General features: G+C 45.6%; 1 protein-coding gene and 1 long non-coding RNA gene across 2 annotated transcripts in view; both read left to right on the top strand.

Annotated features, from left to right (window-relative positions):
- The window catches only part of LOC308474141, a 129,765-nt gene that overhangs the window by 107,620 nt on the left and 577 nt on the right, over positions 1–21,568 (top strand). The gene's annotated exons all lie outside the window — the stretch shown is intronic.
- LOC308474448 (pleckstrin homology-like domain family A member 2) lies at positions 12,438–16,013 on the top strand. The gene is made up of 2 exons (XM_081000735.1): positions 12,438–13,101; positions 15,569–16,013. The coding sequence occupies exon 1, from the start codon at positions 12,632–12,634 to the stop codon at positions 13,064–13,066; it is 435 nt and encodes a 144-aa protein (XP_080856861.1). The 5' UTR covers positions 12,438–12,631; the 3' UTR covers positions 13,067–13,101; positions 15,569–16,013.

Genomic DNA, 21,568 nt, shown 5'->3' with positions numbered 1-21,568 from the left:
TCTGAAATTGGACACCCAGTTTAAAAGCACTCTGGAACGGGTTGGAGGCTTCTCCTTTCCCAAAGAACACAACCTACTGGTTGAGCTGGGTTGAAGTTAAGGAGGAGACGGGTGACTCTCTTTCTCGCTTTCTCTCCACCCTAATGGCAAAGGCAAGCTCTTCCACTAACTGTGGGAAATGATGGGCGAGGCTGTCTGCTCTCCCCGACTTGGGCAACCCTGGGCTCAGCTGTCACTCCATTCATTAACCTGGCCACCACATTGCCACACACCCACACCCTTGCTGCTGGCAGCAACACTAGTCAAGTGATGGATGTTGGGAAGCCAGAAAGGTAGTCAGTGGTCAGGCCACAATTATTGTGGCTGAGCTTCCCAACTGCTTTTGTGTTTTTCAGGTCAGACCTGTGTGTCCCACTCTAGTCATCAGCCAAAGCAATCTGTTTCTTTTCTTGTTTAATTACTCATGTGAGGAGGACAGGTTTCTGAGGATTTGGTCTCAGACTACATTTACACATTTAAGACACTGCTTAATGCTCTTTTTCCTTTCCTTTTCCCCAGAGCATGTAAGCTCCTCGGAGCAGGCCTTCCAATCTAGAAAAAGACACTGGTTTCTTTCTTATTTTTTCTTAAAAAACAAAAATCCTTCCTGCATGACAACACCCAGCCAAAAGATGGCTGGCCTGTTTGGAAGTTTTTTCTTACAATGGGACTTCTGACTAAAAATGCATAGGATTCCACTGTACATCCAACTGAAAGCAATGAGACTTTATTTGAGGCTAATTTGTCCCATTAGTGGTGATGGGTGGCACCTTTTCAGTGCAAGCCTTACAGTCTATACAAAGAAAAAGGTGCACTTTGCAATATGTTTTGAGGTCTGGCTGGAGCCAGGAGTGTGGTGATCGTGATTTGTCAAGGGTTTTTGGCCAAAAACTTAGACTGCATTCTGGCTGCTTTAAGGATTATAAGCAGCATTTGGAGTTCACACACTTCAAATGAAAGGCATGACATAAGTGCTGAATATTATGTATTAATTTTAATAGTGTCTGTCTGATGTAATTATCCACCCTATATTAAAACCACCCACACTTTACTACCTTTGCTATAGCCTCTTAAAATTTGGGGTGCACTAACTTTGTTGCTAGAGTAGTTGGGGAGAATCAGTATTCCTCCTATGGGCGGTCTACCTACAGGGTAACAAATGTGGTTTCCAATATATTAAAGAGAGAGGCTGGAATCTAATACATTATTGAAGGAAAAATATTAACTGAATGGCAGTTCCATAGGTATCACCATATATTTATTCATTTCCATTTATAATCCATTATTACAAAAGAAGTCAGGTAATAACTTAATAAAGGTTAACCCATTTGAAATAATTTAATCAATCTGAAATATGCTTAATCTTAAATATGCTAAGTACATTACATGCATGCAAAATATGAACATGTAAATTAGGGTGGGCTTTTTGATTATGGCAAACAGAAATGAACAAACAACAAATTTCATTCATTGGTCAAATATTTTAAAACATTAGTTTATCAGAATCAGTCTGTTTTGTTATAGGTATTTCAGATCAAGCTTCAGTCATATCCCTAAGGTAGTTTGCAAAAAGAAAAGAAAAACAGTTAACATATTATACTAAAAGCTACATAAAAAGCAGCATGAAACAGTCAGTAGGATTAATGTTGAATCTAAACAGCTCAGAAAAATAAAAGACTTTGCCTTCTGACAACATGACAGTAAGGTAGGCACCAGGCAAGCCTTTCTGGTAGGTGTTCCACAACTGAGGCACCACCACCAAGAAGGCCTCGTCTCTGGTAGTAAATCAGTAACAAGGAACACAAAGAACCATGTTCGTTTCAGTGGGGACTCGTTTACAAAGCGCCACTTCAATTCCAATGGGACCCCTTCCTCCCCACAGTACATACAATGAACTTGAGGTATTTTGACTTCTGGACACTTGTGGTCTTTGCTACTGTGGCCAGTCACTGGAGCCTCCTTCATGTGTACCTTCAGTGCGTACAGGGGACCATGGGACTGCAAATCCCACCCACTCCACATTGTTGCCCTTGACTGAGCTGCAGGTTGTGTATCATGGTGAAGGGTCTATGTATGCCTAAGGTGTGCAGAAGGGAACCCCAGTTGACCAAGGTTCCTCTTTGCACATAAGAACCCTACACACATGCCTAGACGTGCTCATAGCACTCCTTCCTGTTCATGTTGGATGCACTGCTGCAAGGAGGTGCAGCTGGTGTAAACACAACATCAAAAACAGTAGGTTCAATCCCAACACCCAATTCATCTGTTTGGGGGGGTGCCATTTGAACATCCCTACTATGAGGACAACTTAGGCGTTTACTTTTCCTCCTGAACATTTTTTCCCGCTGCACTGGTTCAGAGATGTCTATAATTACAGCACAGGGTCAGTAGGAAAAATTAAGCCACACCCTTTAATTGGAAGGAGACAGGTTGGAGAGAGTTGCAAGGTAGGGTGTGTGAACTTGAATTATACTGGGGAGGGAGCCAGCACCTGCCCTCCTGCCACTGCTATCAGATGACCCCATTTAGCATTAAAAGATGGTGCAAAGACCTGGGCATCTCTGGTTTTAGACATTCGATGCGTTTACAGCGGTAGTAAGTAACCCTATCGGGACTGGACATATGAGCCAAACGGGGTGAGCATCCCCAGCCCCACTCCCTGTTTAGGGCTTTGCAAGCCTCAACACACTCCCCTTTTAAGCCTGGGGTGTTTAAAAAGGGGACTGCATGGAGATTTGTAAAGGCTGAAATGGGAGCATGGAGCCTTCCCTAAAAGCACTGTGTAAAGCAGGATGTTATATTTTGGAAATGTCGTTATTTTAAGTTATTTTGGGGAGTTTGAAAAATGTTGGGGGTAAGTGATAAATATTCTCTTAAACTCATCAATCTTACTGGGTTGTTTGGAAGACATCATGGCAGTAACCAGTTTCATTGGAATACGAGGATAGATAGAAAGATAGATAATAAAATAAAAATGTAAACAAAAGAGAAAATATTTTACTATAGTGTCAGGGGTTCAGGAGCAGAGGCAAGGGCAAGGGAGGAAACAGAGAGCGAGGGGGAGGAGGCAGAAGAAAAGATGAGTGATGACGACGACCCGAGATCTCCGAGTCTTTCCAGTGAATCAGAAGATTCACAGAAAGGAGCACCAGTGGCCAGGGCAAGGGGGGAGCCTAGGGGGACACCCCAGGAAGATAGAGCCAGAGGGGACTCAGAGGGGAGCAGTTGGAAATCGGGACCAGCGTCACCGCCAGAGAGCAGGGAAGAGGAAGGGCGCCAGGGATCAAGCGCTGGCAGCTCACAACAGGGGGGAGGGCACGAGTCAGGAGTGGCCACACCTCCATCGGGGAGCGAAGAAACGGTCAGACGGAAGGTGGAAGGTTGGGCGCGCGCGACAAGTTCAAATGCCCAGGAAGGTGGCGCAGTAGGCAGCCCGGAAAGGGAGCCAGGTCCTAAAGCCCGCCGAAAGGAGGGAGAAGAGTCAGGGGGGTCAGCGTCAGCGTCAGAGGAATCCCGGAAGGAAGAGACCCCGGGGGGCAGAGGGACCCAGAGAAGAACAGTCAGGCGGAAAAGGTGGAGCAAGGCTAGGATATTAAGTTGGTGTACAAGGGGCGGAGACTCAGATGGAGCTTCGCCGATCTAACCATTAGACGTAGGGTTGCACGCAGCAGCTTGAGAATGGAAACTGTAACTCAATAAAGACTTTTATTTAATGATCGCTGGCTAGCGTGATCCTCTGTGAGCTAGGATCTGGAAGCAACTCTGACATATAGTATTCAAATTAGTGTGGTGGAAACATTTCTTATTGAAATTTCTTCCTCTGAGAACGTGCCTTTTCTGCCTCAGTCTCAAACCACTTGATAATTTTTTAGAATTTCAATGAGTGCCGGGGTTTTGAACTTATTATCACAAGGTAACAATGGTACTGTGTGTTTTTCTTTCCAGTAAACCTTTATCCAGAATTCTGCGACACCCCTTGGCCACCTCATAAATAAGGCAAGTGCCACACACACAAAAAGAAATTGTACCCCACCCATAAGATTTTCATCAACCTTTTCATTTGATAATTTTCTAATGCAGTTACTTTTCTCATTGATTAATGGACTGTGGTAATAATATAAAAAAAAGGTGGGAGAAAATTTTGGCACAGAATTTATTAAAATGCACTTGTCAGGTGTGACAAAAATTCAAAACTGCTGCTGAATAAAAGACTTCTACAACTCTTCATGGTTTATGTGAGCATACAACAAACCCCAGTGGAAGTTAACATAAATATCAACACATCCTGGTCATGCATTTTAAAGCAAAGATCCCCAGACATACTTATTGGTTGGTTCTGTGTCACGTCTCAAGAAGTGATACACACAATATATCCATGATACACGCAAGATGAACAACCATATATATCCCTGGAAATGTTGTGTGTATGAAAGAGGCTGAATAACCACTGGTATTGGTCAGGTGTCTGTGTTGACATCAACATCCAATACACTGCAGACCCATTATTTCAGTGCATCTACACGCTGTGAAATCACCATGTGTGCGTTCTGCATATAGATCTCATGCTCTCTTGCAGGAAATGCATTATGTTTGAAGCTGCCCTTGACGCACAGACATAATCCAGTAATAAACTTAATACGTGATGAGAGCTTTTCTTTCGTCTTTGGAGATTCTGAGTGGACGCCCTGTGAAAGAACCTCTATGTTCATTTTCACAATTAACAAACTCATGAATACGTAGCATGCAGATGATCCCTTTTTTATGGGAAATGGCAAGTTTCCTCTCACTAAAAGTTTTGTACAGTGCAGTGTTAAGTAACAGTAATTGAGAAAGACTTAAAGGTTGCTTAGGGGAAAGTATGCATATCAGATAAATATTAGTATACTGGCTGATTAGGTTATTTAATGTTGATGGCTTCAGGCAGAGGAAAGTTCTCACAGTCCAGGCAAATAAACGCCACCATTTCCTTTGTTTAAATCTTGCAAAAATTCAACTCTTCCCATGTATAAAATACCCAAAGACTCATCCTGGAGGTATTCAGTTTACTGGGTCCACCAAACAAACACACACAGTTGATAGTCCATGTGGTATTCTGCTTTGAATACACACATGAATACAAATCATTTGAACAGGAGAAGGTCTTGGGAAATGATGGCAGGGTTTTGCCATCCATTCATTAACATGCATTAAGGATAGATTTCCCATAGACTATGAAGCCCATTTGTCTGCCTATAAAGCATTAAACGTTGGTGCCATAATAAGATACTGTGAAATGACTTCCAATTTATGTGTGCATTTTTTTAAACATTGCATCCTGCCTTTCTATCAAATGATGTTCAAGGTGGCTCACAACAACAGCAGAAATACAATGTTGTTGTTGTTGTTGTTTAGTCGTTTAGTCGTGTCCGACTCTTCGTGAACCCATGGACCAGAGCATGCCAGGCACCTCTGTCTTCCACTGCCTCCCGCAAATACAATAAAATGTAGTAAAAATACAATACAATAAAAGAAATACAATAAAATGTAGTAAAACACAAGGACAAAAGCATTAAAAACCAAGCTATAGGCATTGGTGGGACAGACAGAAAGGATCTTTAAACCCAGGGAGACTTATATGGAGAATGCAGTCTTTTAATCTGGGTCCCAAAGTCCCACACTTTGAATGGTGCTCAGAAACAGACTGGTAGCCAATGGGGTTGTTGAAACATGAGGATCACATCCTTTCTATAACTGGCCCTGATAGCAACCTGGCTGCAGCATTCTGAACCAGCTGGAGTTTCTGAAAACTCTCCAAAGGCAGCCCCCCACAGGGGGCATTATAATAGGATACAAGTCATTGAATGTAAGAGTAAGAATCAAAATGATGTCATGGAAATTATTTCCCAATACTGTATCTACTGTTGCAAGCACACTTTCCAATATTACTTCATTGCTACAAAGTAGGCCTGACATGTTGCTTCAATCAAAGTCCCTTTTCACTTCCATCCATCCTAGCTGTCGCATTAATTTTTATGTAGCTTTTCATATTTCACTGAATTGAATTTCGCTGGCAAGCTGTCCAACAAAGACTTAGGAATTTAGGCTGGCGATTCTATGCACACTTACCTGGGAAATAAGTTTCCTTGAACCCAATAGGATTGACCTCTGAGTTGACAAGCATAGTATTGCAGTGTTGGATCACTGTTGGCATGTTGGTACCCCAAAATTATACACACGGTTGTGTAGGTAACGCCTTTGATAGCAATAGGTAGTAACACCCACTGTAGAATGTCAGAAACATTTGCACTGTTCATTACCCTGGCTGGTGTTTTAGCTTTGTGAATTTATGGTTCTTAATTTGTATACTGCTTAGACCCCAATCTCTGAGCAGTGTGAGATCCCAGGGGTTCCAGGCACTTACCCAGGATTTGTGACTCCTTTTCGAACGAGGCACAGCGGAGACGGTGGTGTCTTTATGATATATGGTTTATTTACACCTATATACAACCTGAGCCTGTGATGGAGGGGTTTGCAGCATTAACACTACAAGAGGGTCTTGTTTCTCCCATAGCCGTAGCCTTTAATTCAAACAGAAATCAAGCATGCCTCACTCTCTCTGCCTTTCCGGCCTGCAGCTTTTCTTTCAGCTTCTGGCTCGCACAACTCTACTCTCCACTGTGGTCTTTTGTCTTTCTAACTAACAGAAAGTTCAGGGAGGGAAACCTACCCACTTGCCCTCTGGAATAGCTCGCCTGGCTATTCCAGCAATTGAATCCATGCTGGAATCCATGCTGGAAGAGTCTCAGCATACAGTCTACTTTCCCCGTAAAAAGACTCATAACAATATTAAGCAGTGGGTAGATAAATTAATCTTAATCAGTGTGTATATATCTATCTGGGTGGATGAGTGTTCAAAACAAACACATACTGTCACCATTACAATAAAAATCCAAAACCAAAGTACTGAAACGATATTTTGTTTATGCTATTTTCAAAGCCCCAGAAACATGGCCATATGAGTGACAGGAGCTATAAAAAAAGTACCAATGAGGTGAGAGGTTTGGAAACCAAACTCTTGAATGCACAAATGAAATAGCAAGTGTGTGTCTCACCTAGAACAAACACATCTAATAATTTAACCCTCCAAGCTACGGCAGGGCATGTGTAGACATGCATTCCTGCAGCCCTCAATTTGTTTCGTCTCACTTCTGAATGCTCTCACTCTTGGCATTGTTCCCGCTACCTTTTTTGCTCCTTTCCTATGCCTGGAGCGGTCAGGTTCTCTTTTCAAAGGAAGGGAACCCTTCCCTTCTCCCATTTTATGAATCCTCAGCCTCCTGCCATCGCAGCCCTGTCAGCTAAAGTAGTGGCTGCAAGTGATACTGCTGTGCTCTTATAATTCCAGTACCGAAAGTAGCTGAGCTTTTAACTGGTTTGAGGCCAAGGCTGCTGTTGGTAACCTCCCTAGCTCTCAAAAGCAGGAGAGGGTGGGAACACAACTTCGGACAGACATAGTCCAAATACAGAAATTGTTCCAAAGCCCTAACATATTATTACTGATATTGTGGCATTTAGCACCCATCTCTCAGGTGCTCAAGGTGGATTACATGGTTTTCTCTCTGCTCCATGTTATCCTCACAACAACCCTGTGAGGTATGTTCAACTGAGAGGCGGTGCCTGGCAGTGAGATTCATGGCTACGAGGGGATTTGAACGCCGGTCTCCCAAGTACAACAACTACACCAAGCTCCTCGCCTACATTTGGCACCATTCTGAAGAACAGAAGGATGTGTATGTTTCAAATGAATGAATGAATGAATGAATGAAATACATTCTCCATATCAAAGCATTGGCACCACCCATTTGTGCATTGAGATAGGCACCCAAAACCTATTTCTGAATGCTTACATGCTACCACACCAATCTCCTCCTGAGATTGGCGAGGCTTGTTGAAACAAGTGACTGGCTTGCACATGTATTACAGTGGTACCTCGGGTTACATACGCTTCAGGTTACATACGCTTCAGTTTACATACACTTCAGGTTACATATGCCTCAGGTTACAGACTCCGCTAACCCAGAAATAGTACCTCAGGTTAAGAACTTTGCTTCAAGATGAGAACAGAAATTGTGCAGCAGCAGTGCAGCGGCATCAGCGAGAGGCCCCATTATCTAAAGTGGTGCTTCAGGTTAAGAACAGTTTCAGGTTAAGAACAGACCTCCGGAACGAATTAAATTCTTAACCCGAGGTACCACTGTACCTCTATGAACCTAGACCATGAAGAAATGTTGTTGTTTTTTTTGAAGGGAACACATCAGTGAGGGAGCCAACCCAAATGGGCAAACATTGAGGTGACCAAGTCTTCCTCTAAAAGCATCCTCACAGGAAAAGCATGACTAAGTTGATCAGATAAGCTTAAAGGTAAAGGTAAAGGTACCCCTGCCTGTACGGGCCAGTCTTGCCAGACTCTAGGGTTGTGCGCTCATCTCACTCTAGAGGCCGGGAGCCAGCGCTGTCCGCAGACACTTCCGGGTCACGTGGCCAGCGTGACAAGTTGCATCTGGCGCGCCAGCGCAGCACACGGAACGCCGTTTCCCTTCCCGCTGGTAAGCAGTCCCTATTTATCTACTTACACCCGGGGGTGCTTTCGAACTGCTAGGTTGGCAGGCGCTGGGACCGAACGACGGGAGCGCACCCCGCCGCGGGGATTCGAACCGCCGACCATGCGATCGGCAAGTCCTAGGCGCTGAGGTTTTACCCACAGCGCCACCCGCGTCCCATCAGATAAGCTTAGCGAACCCAAAAAGTGAAGTCATATTCCATGTTTCCTGCAGCAAAAGAACAGCTTTCCATGGCATTTGCATTCAAAAGGCCTACCTCTTCTTCTCCCACTATCCGGGGCCCAGCCCAACAGCTGAATGAAACCTGCAGAGAGAATTCCAAGGCCGCCGCTGACTCATAGATAGTGGGCTAGGCAACAGCCGCATTCCTGAGGCGAGTCATCCTGCGAGGTACAAGTGAGCCAAAGAAGGAGCGGGAAGAAAATGTCTGAAGAGAACAGAGGCAAGGAGAGCAAGGCCTGACCTGCCATTAGGCAAAGTGAGGTGGCTGCCTCAGGCGTCAATGCTGGGGGTAGGGGGCAGCAGCCTTGTGGCTGTTCGCCAGTATTGAAGTAAGAAGCATCAAATGCCATTCTAGGCAGTTTCTGAATACGGAAAGGGAAAGTGGAGGATACCATCTTCTTCTTTGCCTCAGGCTACAATTCCCAGAAACCTTAACAAACTATGGTTCACAGGGTTCAATGGGGGTGGGTTGGTAAAGGTAAAGGGACCCCTGACCATTAGGTCCAGTCGTGGCCGACTCTGGGGTTGCGGCACTCATCTCGCTTTATTGGCTGAGGGAGCAGGCGTTCAGCTTATGGGTCATGGGGCCAGCATGAGTAAGCCACTTCTGGCGAACCAGAGCAGTGCATGGAAACGTCATTTACGTTCCCACTGGAGCGGTACCTATTTATCTACTTGCACTTTGACGTGCTTTCGAACTGCTAGGTTGGCAGGAGCAGGGACTGAACAACGGGAGCTCACCCCGTCGCGGGGATTCGAACCGCCGACCTTCTAATTGGCAAGTCCTAGGCTCTGTGGTTTAACCTACAGCGCCACCCGCGTCCCTTGGGTGGGGTGGTAATGTGCTTTAAATATATGGTGCACAGAGCCTTTATTTCTGAGGGGAATAAAGAAAATAAAACCAGCCCACTGCTTATGGATAGGATTGCAGAAAAGCAGCAAATAAAAAGTCAGAATTTAAAATGACCAAGGTGTTTGAAGGGCCCAGTTGAATAAAAACGTATTTGCCAGACATCTAAAAGAAAGCAGATGGATCAAACGTTTCATAAAGACTGGAATAAGTTTATAGAGTATTTGAAAGATAATTGTAAACATTTAACAACACTGACAGGACTGATTTAAAGCTTGATAGTTTATAGAAAGCACCGATTTATAATTAATATAATTTTGCAATTATCAGAATTGAATAGAGAGTAAAGAAGGGAAATATGAAATACAATTTAAAAAAGATATAATTTAAGATAATCATGGGCTGGGAAGGAGGGGAGTCAAGTGCTCGCGAGAGTGGAATATAAGGTGAAAAATTTGAGTGTGTTATATTTATATACAGTAAAATGGAAACTTAATAAAAATGTTGAAAGAAAGAAAGAAAGAAAGAAAGAAAGAAAGAAAGAAAGAAAGACAGCAGAGGGGGTGCCAGTGACGAATACTCAGCTGCTCAGTCTCAACAAGGATCAACTTATAGCGTAAAGGGGTGGCATCTGGAAACTCCTCCCCGAAACATAGAAAAACTTTGCTGTTCGGGAAGCAGGTGAACATACTGTAGCTAGGCAAGGCATTCCACATCGGAGCACCACTGGCTGTGGCTTATGGGAGTTTAGAGTCCAACTTCTGGCAGGAGGTGGGTTATCCACTGCTATTGTAAGTCAGAAACTGGAGGGAGAAATTCAGCATAGCATGATGGCAATCCTTCCTTCAGTGCAAGCATTTTGGCTTGCCAGATGGAACGACGCCCCCTGCTCTCCTGTGCACTGCTCTGCGCTTCTCCCAACCCACTGAGAGCCAATTTGAGGGGGATGGGGGAAAAGGGGGGAAGCCCCATTACGCTAGCAGAAGCCCTTGTGTGGGCTTCTGCCAGTGGAACTGGCCATTATCTGCCATGTTGCAGATGTGGCAGGGACTGAGGCTGTGAGGCAGAGAGAGGTGCAGGTGGCTTTCCTAAGGCCGCTCACCTAAGTCAAACCAGGGACTTGCAGGTTCGTGGCTCACTCTCTTAACACAGAGAACAATCAATCCCAAATAAAACTTCCACACAAGCTGAAGAAACAGCAGACTAAAGAACTGGCTGTTAATCTTCTCCCTTGCTGTAGTACTCTGCGTCATTTTCTTTGTCCCTATCGTCATTTCCAAGGCATGGAATCGACAACTTTTTGTCTGTGTACATTAAGACTTCAGGAGACTGGGACACTTAATCCCTATCAAAACACTTGGGCATGCAGTTGCAGTTTTTAAACATTCAGCTATGCAGCTCTTGAGCTCATTTGGAATTAGTGGGAAGTGGGAAGAGCTCTGTTTACATGTATACCCACAAGTCCAGCACTTGTGCCTGTAAAATCACCTTGTGAATTCATAATTATTCTGTGTATCAGTTGATGTGTTTATGTTATGATTTATTGTGCACGGTATCAATCTGCAGCAACATAGTCCCAATAATTTTCCCTATTATTTGTGGGCTATTTCAATTACATATTCCTTTTTGTACATTTTCAGTTGGATTTCTGTTTTGCTTTTCTATTTTTGTCTGCCACAGGCCAGTCTCATTTTCCTTTTCCCCCCTTTTTTCTTTTTGCAGTTTATGGAGCCACACTTCATTCCAGTGCTTTGTTGAATGCACTTAGCAAGTGTATAATACACGTTTGCAATTGCTGTGCACATTTTTTTGCATATACAGTGGTGCCTTGGGTTAAGAACTTAATTCATTCTGGAGGTCCATTCTTAACCTGAAACTGTTCTTAACCTGAAACACCACTTTAGCTGCACGATTTCTGTTCTCATCCTGAAGCAAAGTTCTTAACCCAAGGTAATATTTCTGGGTTAGCGGAGTCTGTAACCTGAACCATATGTAACCCAAGGTACCACTGTACCTCACAAAACATTTAAGATGTCATCTGTGAAGCATCCCTTTGGGGCTGGTTCAGACATGCATGTTCTGCATGTGTTGGCTACAACATCAAAGCCCTTTGCAGACAAGATCCAGCACTCCATGAATTCATGAAGGCTGAGACAGGGTCAATCCTGCCAACCCCTCTCCCAAAAGCAGGACTCTGAGTCCACAGGCCTATGCACCTTCAGTGGTACCAGCATAGGATCTACTGGACCTAACAAGGCCTGCCATGGCAATCCAGTTCCCACCCAGCTCTAGATGCACCCAAAAGGGGCTGAAGTGAGAGTTGGTGCCTCTGAATGGCCCATCACAAATACTGTATATGCAATGTTTTTAATTGTCATCGGGTGGGTCACATGTTCGGCTACCAGCCATAGAGGGTACAATAATAATCGAGAATCCAGTGAAATGCCAGCACTCCTAGCTGGGAAGGGGGTGGGGATAGGAAAGTCATTGTCAGGTCCTGCACCCCACTTTTGCAATGACCATTGCAGGGCAACACCTGCAGTGGTGATGATGGCTAAAAGAAGATTGTCAGTGGAGAGTTGAACGACACAGGGTTAGACCGTGGGGAATTGAGAGAGAGAACGCGGGGGGGGGGGGGCAGTCTGGCGTGGGCGGGGCGACGGAGCCGGCAGGCGGGGCGGGGCTCGCAGGGCGGGGCCTGGGACGTCTCACCAAGGCCATAAATGGTTCTCGTCTCCCGCAAAGCGCGCAGCGAATCCCAGCAGCGTCGCGGAGCCGGCGGGAGAGGCCAGCGTCCCCGTCGGAAGACAGGCAGGCAAGCAAGGCGGGCAGGCGGGCGAGCGTGGCCTTGGCGCTGGTCCCTCGAGGCGATCTCGGTGCGGCGGCTCTGTTGGCGAGCGCGGGCAGCGGCGGCAGCAGCATGAAGGGCCCGGCCGGCGCGTCGCCGTCGGAGGTGATCCGCGAGGGCGAGCTGGAGAAGCGCAGCGACAGCCTCTTCCAGCTGTGGAAGAAGAAGGCGGTGGTGCTGAGCAAGGACAGCCTGAGCCTCTTCTCGCCCGAGGCCGGCAGGGCCCGAGGCGGCGGCGGCGGCGGGAAGGAGCTGCGCTTCGGCTCCATCCAGAAGGTGGACTGCGTGGAGCGGACGGGCAAGTACGTGTACTTCACCATCGTCACGACGGACCGCAAGGAGATCGACTTTCGGTGCCCGGGCGAGAGCTGCTGGAACGCCTCCATCACCATGGCGCTCATCGACTTCCAGAACAAGCGCGCCATCGAGGACTTCAAGAGCCGCCAGGAGGCCGCCGAGCACGCGGCCGCCGCCACCCGGGACAGGCGCCTCGCGCGCGCCCCCTGAGCCCGACGCGCGCGCCCCCGAGCGAGAGACCAAAGGTGAAGGAGGGAGCAGGAGATGCGCGGCGGGATGGAGGGGAGGCTGGGGGCTCGCCAATCGTGAGCCGGTGGCTTCTTCGTTTTGTGCACTAAAGTGGGCTGGAGGTTAGTCCCGATCGAGGAGCCTTTTGCATATATAGGCTGCAGTTGGAATAAGGTTAGTAGCAAAGGCGGAGGTGGGCGAGATTTGAAGGGACAAGGAATTGGATCGAAGTCGACTCCGCAAACTCCACCGGAGGTGCGGGGTTCGGAAAAACTTCTAGCTTCCTGGGCTGCGGAGACAAAGAACCAGCAGCCGCCAAGTGGGAACAGGCCTTAGGGCGCCCCGTTGCTGAACTGCCTCTTCTCTTCTTCCTCCCAAGCCCCTCTTGCCGCTTGTTGGCGGACCAGCGTCAGCCAAAGTGCCCAGTGCACTTGGGAGGAGGAGAAGTGCAGTCACTCCGGGGTAGAGCATCTGCTTTGTTCACTCCCTGGCATCTACAGATAGGAGTGGGAGAAAAACCCCTCTGGAAACCGAGGGGGCTGCTGACAACCCTGAGATGGGTGATTCTGTATAAGGCAACTTCCTTTTAGAGCCATTGCTATCGGAATGCACAAAATGTGTTCGTGCAACATGCAGGCAAAGCTGAAGTTTGCGCTAACTCAGCTGGAGCGAGATGAGGGTGATGCTACCTGCAAGCAGCCACCCCTGGGACTTTTAAGGGCAGAACAATTACAGAACATGTGGTGGTCCATGATTGCAAAACTGCAGCCATGTATGCTGCAAACCAAAAGAGGAGGCTAGAGGTGGGGGAGGACTGGCTTTGCAGGGAGAGCGATTTTTGGCAGGAAAAAAGTAAGCAAGAAGTCTTGAATGTGTGTTTCGGGCCGAAGTCCATGTTCTCCAGAGAAACTAGACCATGATTCTTTGAAAGTGGCAAAGGGTCTTTCCTGCACAGAATTCTATGCACCCTGTTGGTGCCACATAGGGCTGGCCCACATAGACTAGTGCTTCTCTTCTGACTGACCAGAAATCTTTCATGTAAAAATGTAATTAAACTATAATGGAGGTGTATTCAGTTGCTCTTGAAGCTGCAAAACATGTTGGGCTTCAGCAAGCATACTTCAAAGTATGAAGGTTGATGGCCTTGTAAGCTCTTAGTGCTTATTATGCCAGAGCAAGTTTTTTGCAGACCTGATCACAATTCCTACAAACTGAACTGTTAGTGACTTAGGAGATATGTTTAGGATTGCATTGCTGAGATGCTCTGTCCCCAAACTGTGGTCCATGAGCTTCATTCAGGTGGTCCACAGGGTGTGTGGCAGAAGGCAGGAGCCGGCACACTGATCACTTTAAATATACTGATTTTTAAATGTACTTTTGATGCTTCTTTTATTTCTTATATTCAACATTGTATCTGTAATACAGTATAATATAAGAAATAAAAGAAGCAATAAAAATGCATTTAAATCATACAGCATCTAGCACACAGCACCTTATAATTCCTACGACAGGCAGAAAAATCATTAAGTGGTCTGCCAACACCCTCAACAGGTTTCATGTGGTCTGTGGCAGTAAATATTTCAGAGCCACTGCCTAGTGCTCTAATGTCAACTCGGGGATTTATTGTGAATGTGCCTTTGGACAACTTTCAATGCTGCCTGCTATGCCATTTGAAAAGAGGGGATTTTTTTTTTCAGTGTACTGCTCCTATTTCCATTGACTCTAGTTTCTGCAAATTGGAGGACTCTGCCTAAAACATTCAATAGCAATTGTTTTCCTCTCACCCTAATCCCACTAATTATATGGAAGAAAGACTCGTCTGCAACCTACATTGAAACTTAAGAAATGCAGCATTAGCTGCTGCTTCATTTTGTATTCAGGCATTTACCAGAGGAGTAGTCATTTTAGTCTGCAGCAGCAAAAATAGCCTTATGACGCTTTAAAAATTTATTAAAAATTAATAGGTTTATCATGGCAAAAGCATTTGCAAATTTTGGTCCATAAAAACCTTTGCTGTAAATCAACTTGTTAATTCTTCAGGCAAGGATGATTAGATACTTTGAGACCAAGGACCACACTGACTCCCAAAGTGTTGCCCATGAGTCAAAATGGCTGCAGCCAAAAATCACATCAGGATCCATGGGAATTGTCAGTCAAAAACATTTGTTTATTATAAAAATGAGGGTGGGGGGGAGTTGTAGGGACTTTTTGTCATCATGGTATTACAACAGAGGACCTATAGAAAGAATCATTTAAAAAACAAACAAACCAGCAATATAATTTCAAAAAATATATAGTGTGTTTATGGAGACCACAGATGACCTCTTACATAGCCTGTAAGTTGGCCACCCCTGCTTTTAGATGCCACAAGGCTCTTATTATTTTTTATTTGGGCAAATCTTTTAAAAACCAGTTTGAGATTTCTACTTGGTCTTTGTCATTTTGCTGACTTCCTCTTGCCTTTCTCTCCCTCCCCATCTATAGAACATTATTCTGGATGGCAACAGGACCAAGTGTCTTTGACTGTGATTCAAGTGCACCGGAGCCAGGTACCAATGAAGGAAAGCAAAGAAGGATGCCAGCGACTGCTAGATCTCTTTGGATCTGATGAGGCTGCTGAGCAGGAGAGCCAGATCTTTGCTGAAAGGCTTTTGCAAACCAAAGAAACTTTTGACAAACACAAAGTCTGGCCAACTGAAGAGGAGGCCCACTTTGCAAACTGCTATTTTGTTTTATATTTATAAGATGCAAAGACTATCCTACACCACCTGGTGGGGAGGAAAGACATAGTTTAAATTATTTGTAGAATCAATATTTTGTATTTATTTTGATGGATGCTTTTTAAGCAAATAGCTGTCTTAATGTTGCTTTTTGCATTAATGTAGCCATTCCAAATAAATGATGTGATATGTTCACTTTATTTTACCACGTATCTGAAATGAGCCTCTCTTTGTAATTGCTGTTAGCAGTTAGATTTGTTAATCTAGACTAAAAGATGTTGGCCGTAAAATTATTAGTACAGTGGTACCTTGGAAGTCAAACGGAATCCGTTACGGAAGTCCGTTCGAATTCCAAAACGTTTGGGAACCAAGGCGCGGCTTCCAATTGGCTGCTGGAAGCCGCGGAAGTCACGTTGGGCATTCGGATTCCAAAGAATGTCTGAAAACTGGAACAATCACCTCCAGTTTTCGATCTTTAGGAGCCAAAACATTCGACTCCCATGGCGTTTGAAAACCAATGTATGACTGTATAGATATTGCACTGATCAAATCTGCAAAAAGAGCTGGATTTCCACCAGCATGCCTGCCCTTCCACCCGTACAAAAGGAGTTAAGGTCTATTTAGAACGGCAAGCTAGGATGACTAACCTTTATCCATAGGGTCACGAAGACCATGTTTCAGTAGCTGGAAGTTGTTGCAATTTAATATATTACAGAGCAGAGAAGCTAGGCACTAGGTTCATCTTTCACTATTTCCTAGAGCAGTTGCCCCAAGCTTAAATTGAGGTTTAAATTCTTACCACCAGCAGCAACAGCTTTCAGCTTGATGATATAAAATTCTTTGAGTACCCTACTGACATATGAATTTTGATCCTATATCTGGTTATGCAGGAGCCCCAAAATGGGATTCTTCTAGTCCATAGATTTCAGATCAGAGTGTGCAGGAAGACAAGTGCAGGCACTACCACTGAGAAGAAGATGCCTTTAAGAAGAACCACAAGTCACACTTGCTGGAGAGCTCAAGTAAAGGGTCATCCAGACTTGCACGTGCCTCATGCCTAGAAAGCATGTGTGATGACCTCTTTCGGGAGAGAGGCAGGGAAATGGACCCTGTTAATTTTCCTTGATCTCAGTGGCTTTCAGTACCATCAGCCATGGTATCCTTCTGGAGCAGCTGTCCAAGTTAGAGGTGGGTGGCCCCACTTTGCTGTGCATCCTGTACTACTTGGATGGTTGTTTCCAGAGGGTGGTGCTTGGGGAGTGCTCTTCAGCCCTGTGGAGGCTTCCATGTTGGTTCCCCCAGGTTCCATTTTATCTCTCATGCTGCTTAACTTCTACGTGAAACTGCTGAGTGGGGTTCTCCAGAGTTTTGCAGAATATTGTCAGCAACATGCCCAATGACACACAGATCTAATTCTTTACACCTGCAGGTATAGCAGTGGATGTGATGGATGCATTGTCTTGCCTTGTTTAAAGGCTAGATGAGACCTAACAAACTGAAGCTCAATCCAGATAAAACTGGGGCACTGTTAGTGGGTGGGTCCCTAGACCAGATGGATGGGAGATTGCCTGTTCTTGATGGGGTTACACTCCCTCTCAAGGAACAGGTATGTAGCTTGTGGTTACTTCTGGATTCGCTGTTGTCACTTGAAGCTCAGGTGGCCTCAGTGGCACAGAGTGCCTTCCATCAGCTTTGGTTGATAGCCCTGCTGCGCCCCTATCTGGACAGAGATAACCTCTGTCATCTATGTTCTGGTAACCTCTAGGTTTGATTACTGCATTGTGTTATACATGAGGCTGCCCCTGAAGATGGTTTGGAAACTTTAGCTGGTGCAGAATTCAGAAGCCAGGTTGCTCCCTGGGGTAAGAGAGTTTGAGCATATAACACCATTCCTGCCCCAACTGCACTGCAGGAAGTCTAGAGGGTGGCAAGAGGGTGCATGCCATGTGATAGGAACGTGGAGGGCCTATCCAATACATTTTGGTACCTGAGGCGGAGCCCAAAATGACCCCACCCCTTCCTCCTCTCTTCCAGGGAAGAAGGGGCCAGGGAAGATCTGCTTCAGGAACCACTTGGTGGGGTGGTGGGAGAAAGATCAACATCAGGATCTGCTTCCCTGGTGGACCCTGCTACCCGTGGCAATTGCCCCATCTTGCCTCATGGGTGGGCTAGCCCTGGAAATGTGTACAGTCATACCTCATGTTATGTTTACTTCATGTTACGTTTTTTCAGGTTGCATCCTGCGGCGACCCGGAAGTACCGGAAAGGGTTACTTCCAGGTTTTGCAGCTCACGCACGCATAGTAGCACTAAATTGCGCTTCGCGCATGCGCTCAAGCGCCAAATTGCGCCGTGCACCTGCACAGATACGGCGCTTCAGGTTGCAGGCTTTTCACATTGCGAACGGGCCTTGGGAACGGATCCCATTCGCAACCAGAGGTACCACTGTAATGTGGTATGACTTTATTTCTAAATAAGCAAGACGGCATCAATCTTGTCTGAAAATCATACTTGGGCCCTCTTACATGGAAGCTCTTTCTCTGTCCATAGATGTGCAGCAAATAATTGATGGGGATCTTTTTTTTTCTTAGAGAGGAGACAGTAGCACACTGCACATCTGTAATGGCACACTTTCCTAAACAAATCATCCTACTGTGATGAAAACAGCAAAGTTGAAAATTGCAGCCATACCAAGTCAAAACGTTTACCAACCACTGCTATCTGTACTGTATGATTTTCTTGGATGAAAATTCCACATAATCATTATTTTGTAACTTCCTATTTTAATGAGTTTCTCAGAAGGACAATCAAGAAAAAAACGAAACTTTTATCATTCCCCTTCCCCAGCCCACATATTTCCAGGCTAAAACTCCACAGTCATCCTTATGAGGCATCTGTGCCTGTGAATTGCATTTAAAAACACATTTGGATGCTCTTTTGCTTGGTCAACCAATGAGTTAAGGACTGGACAGTCTTGGACTGCTCAGTACAGCTGGCTCCAAAACAATGGAACTGCGGGGGAGGGTTGGTGATTGGCATCTGGAACTCATCAAGGCATCATCTCAAAGGGGCTTTTATAAGGGGAATTGGTGCCTGCTCAGCTTCCAGTGTGGCCACTTGCAAATGAATGTTGGCCTAGTTGCCTTGTCCTGGCTTTAAATTGGGCACTGCTAAGTCACACCATAATTCATTAGGATAGTTGATGTTTGCTGAACAAAATTTCAGTAGAAAGGCATCGGGATTACCCTTTGAAAACAAAAGAACACGCCAAGAAAATTATCCTGGGGATCTGAAGTAGAATGAGTTTTCTGGGTGCTGCAAATAAGCGCTGGTGCCTGTTCAAAGAGTTGCCTGCAAACTATAATGCAGGAAGAGAAGGTGTTCGCGTTCTCCCCCTTTCACTTTGCTCTTGTCTTTGACTGGCAAAACCTCTGCAGAGAGGCCCTGAAACTGGAATCTTCTGCATGCAAAGCATGAGATCTTGCCACTAAGTGCTCTGCCCACAAAGTCGGAACTTGGGAGGGGGGGAATTGATTCTGTCCACATTTACAGGTGACCTACCTAATTTCCACTTTCTGATCTGAAACAATGTGTGAACCGAAACATAGCCATCCTTTGAACTTCTCCAGCCAAGGAACATGTAGTCACAAACATAATATATTAAAATGCTTCTATGCGGAGAAGCCACATTGCAAAATTGTGCATATTAAGCAAGAGTGCATGGAAAATGTGTTTGCTGGGAGAAATTTGCACTAAAATGCTGGTGAATTTTCAGGGGGACTTTTAGAAAATGCTTTTGAAACAAACTTAAGGTGAGAGATACAAGAAATGGAGAGGAATTGAAACTGAATGATTTGCCGGTCCCTAGCTTGAACTCAAGGATCATGCTGAGCCCCAGCGTGTAGCTTGTGCATCTCAGTGATGGTTTCTTCAAAAGGGTGACATGTGACAGATGCCTGACTCAGCAAAACCCCAGTGCCTATGATCAGGAGAAAAGTCTGCCCCAGCTTAATAAAATTTGCTCTGTCTCCCCAAAGGTTAAATCTACAACTAATAGGCATAATTTGGGAGGAGCAGAGAGCCAGCAGCAGCTTTGCTTCTGTTAGCAGCACTACAGACCTGCTTGTTTGCTTAGAACTGCAGAAGTCATGGGAGGAGTATCTTTGCCGGTCATTTCCTTCAGCAAACTTGGCCAATATAGTTGATGCAGCATGAGAATATGTGGTTCCAGAAAGTCTAGGGAGAGAAGAGGGGGGAGCAAACCAGATCTCCCCATTCCATCTGTCAAACAGATTTTTCAGGAAACAGTGAATAAAACTCTCCATCATAAAGAAGAAAAACAAGTGCAATTGCACACTTCCGGAGAGATTTTACTTTCTTGGGCTCCATGATCACTGCAGATGGTGACAGCAGTCACGAAATTAAAAGACGCCTGCTTCTTGGGAGAAAAGCAATGACAAACCTAGACAACATCTTAAAAAGCAGAGACATCACCTTGCCGACAAAGGTCCGTATAGTTAAAGCTATGGTTTTCTCAGTAGTGATGTATGGAAGTGAGAGCTGGACCATCAAGAAGGCTGACTGCCGAAGAATGATGCTTTTGAATTATGGTGCTGGAGGAGATTCTTGAGAGTCCCATGGACTGCAAGAAGATCAAACGTATCCATTCTTAAGGAAATCAGCCCTAGGTGCTCACTGGAAGGACAGATCCTGAAGCTGAGGCTCCAATACTGTGGCCACCTCATGAGAAGAGAAGACTCCCTGGAAAAGACCCTGATGTTGGGAAAGATGGAGGGCACAAGGAGAAGGGGACGACAGAGGACGAGGTGGTTGGACAGTGTTCTCGAAGCTACCAGCATGAGTTTGACCAAACTGCGGGAGGCAGTGGAAGACAGGAGTGCCTGGCGTGCTCTGGTCCATGGGGTCACGAAGAGGTGGACATGACTAAACGACTAAACCACAAGGAGAGATACTGTTGCACCTGTCTTAGAGATGCCCATAAATTCTGCATCACGTGTCAGAGTATTCCGTAATATGCTTATGAAGTAGGGAAATGCTACCCTCCCAGTTATGTAGGCACCAAATGGTTTACTGCAAGTTGTACAGGAAAATAGACTTTTGCCAGATTGTGCATGCACTTAGCATCCTGACCAGAGGACCAGACAGTATCTCTGTCAGCACGACACTTGTACTTGTGCATTTTAAAATACGTGCTGCTTATAGCCTGTTTGTTTTTAGTAAGTTGCCTGTATAACTGGCTGGACAGGAGACTGCTTGAGGACCATATGTAAATTGTTTCAAGGTCCTTTGAGGAAGGCAGGGTGAAAATCAATAAATCAGTCAGTCAGTTGAACCCATGTACAGTGGTGCCTCGCAAGACGAAATTAATTCGTTCCGCAAGTCTCTTCGTCTTGCGAGTTTTTCGTCTTGCGATGCACGGTTTCCCATAGGAATGCATTGAAAATCAATTAATGCGTTCCTAGGGAAACCGCCTTCAGACCAGGTCCGGGGACAGTCTGTCCCCGGACCTCTTCTGAAGGCTGGGGGGGGGCAAGGGCTTTTCTTCCCACCCCCAGCATTTTAAAAAACCCCGGGACAGCGGAGGACTTCTCCGCTGTCCGGGGCGATTTAAAAGCCCCTGGGAAGGCAGGCAGGGGGGACAAAGACTTTTGCCCCCCGCCAGCCTTCAGAAGAGGTCCTGGACCTCTTCTGAAGGCGGGCGGGGGGCGAAAGTCTTTGCTCCCCCCCTGTCTTCAAAAGCCCTC

This window comes from Podarcis pityusensis (assembly GCF_964106645.2).
Source record: "Podarcis pityusensis genome assembly, chromosome: 1".
Lineage (NCBI taxonomy): Eukaryota > Metazoa > Chordata > Lepidosauria > Squamata > Lacertidae > Podarcis > Podarcis pityusensis.
Note: the sequence above shows the minus strand (reverse complement) of the source record. Positions and strands in the feature narration are given on the sequence as shown.

Excerpts from the sequence above, each read along its gene's own strand:
- LOC308474448 (XM_081000735.1), top strand. The coding sequence starts at position 12,632 with ATGAAGGGCCCGGCCGGCGCGTCGCCGTCGGAGGTGATCCGCGAGGGC.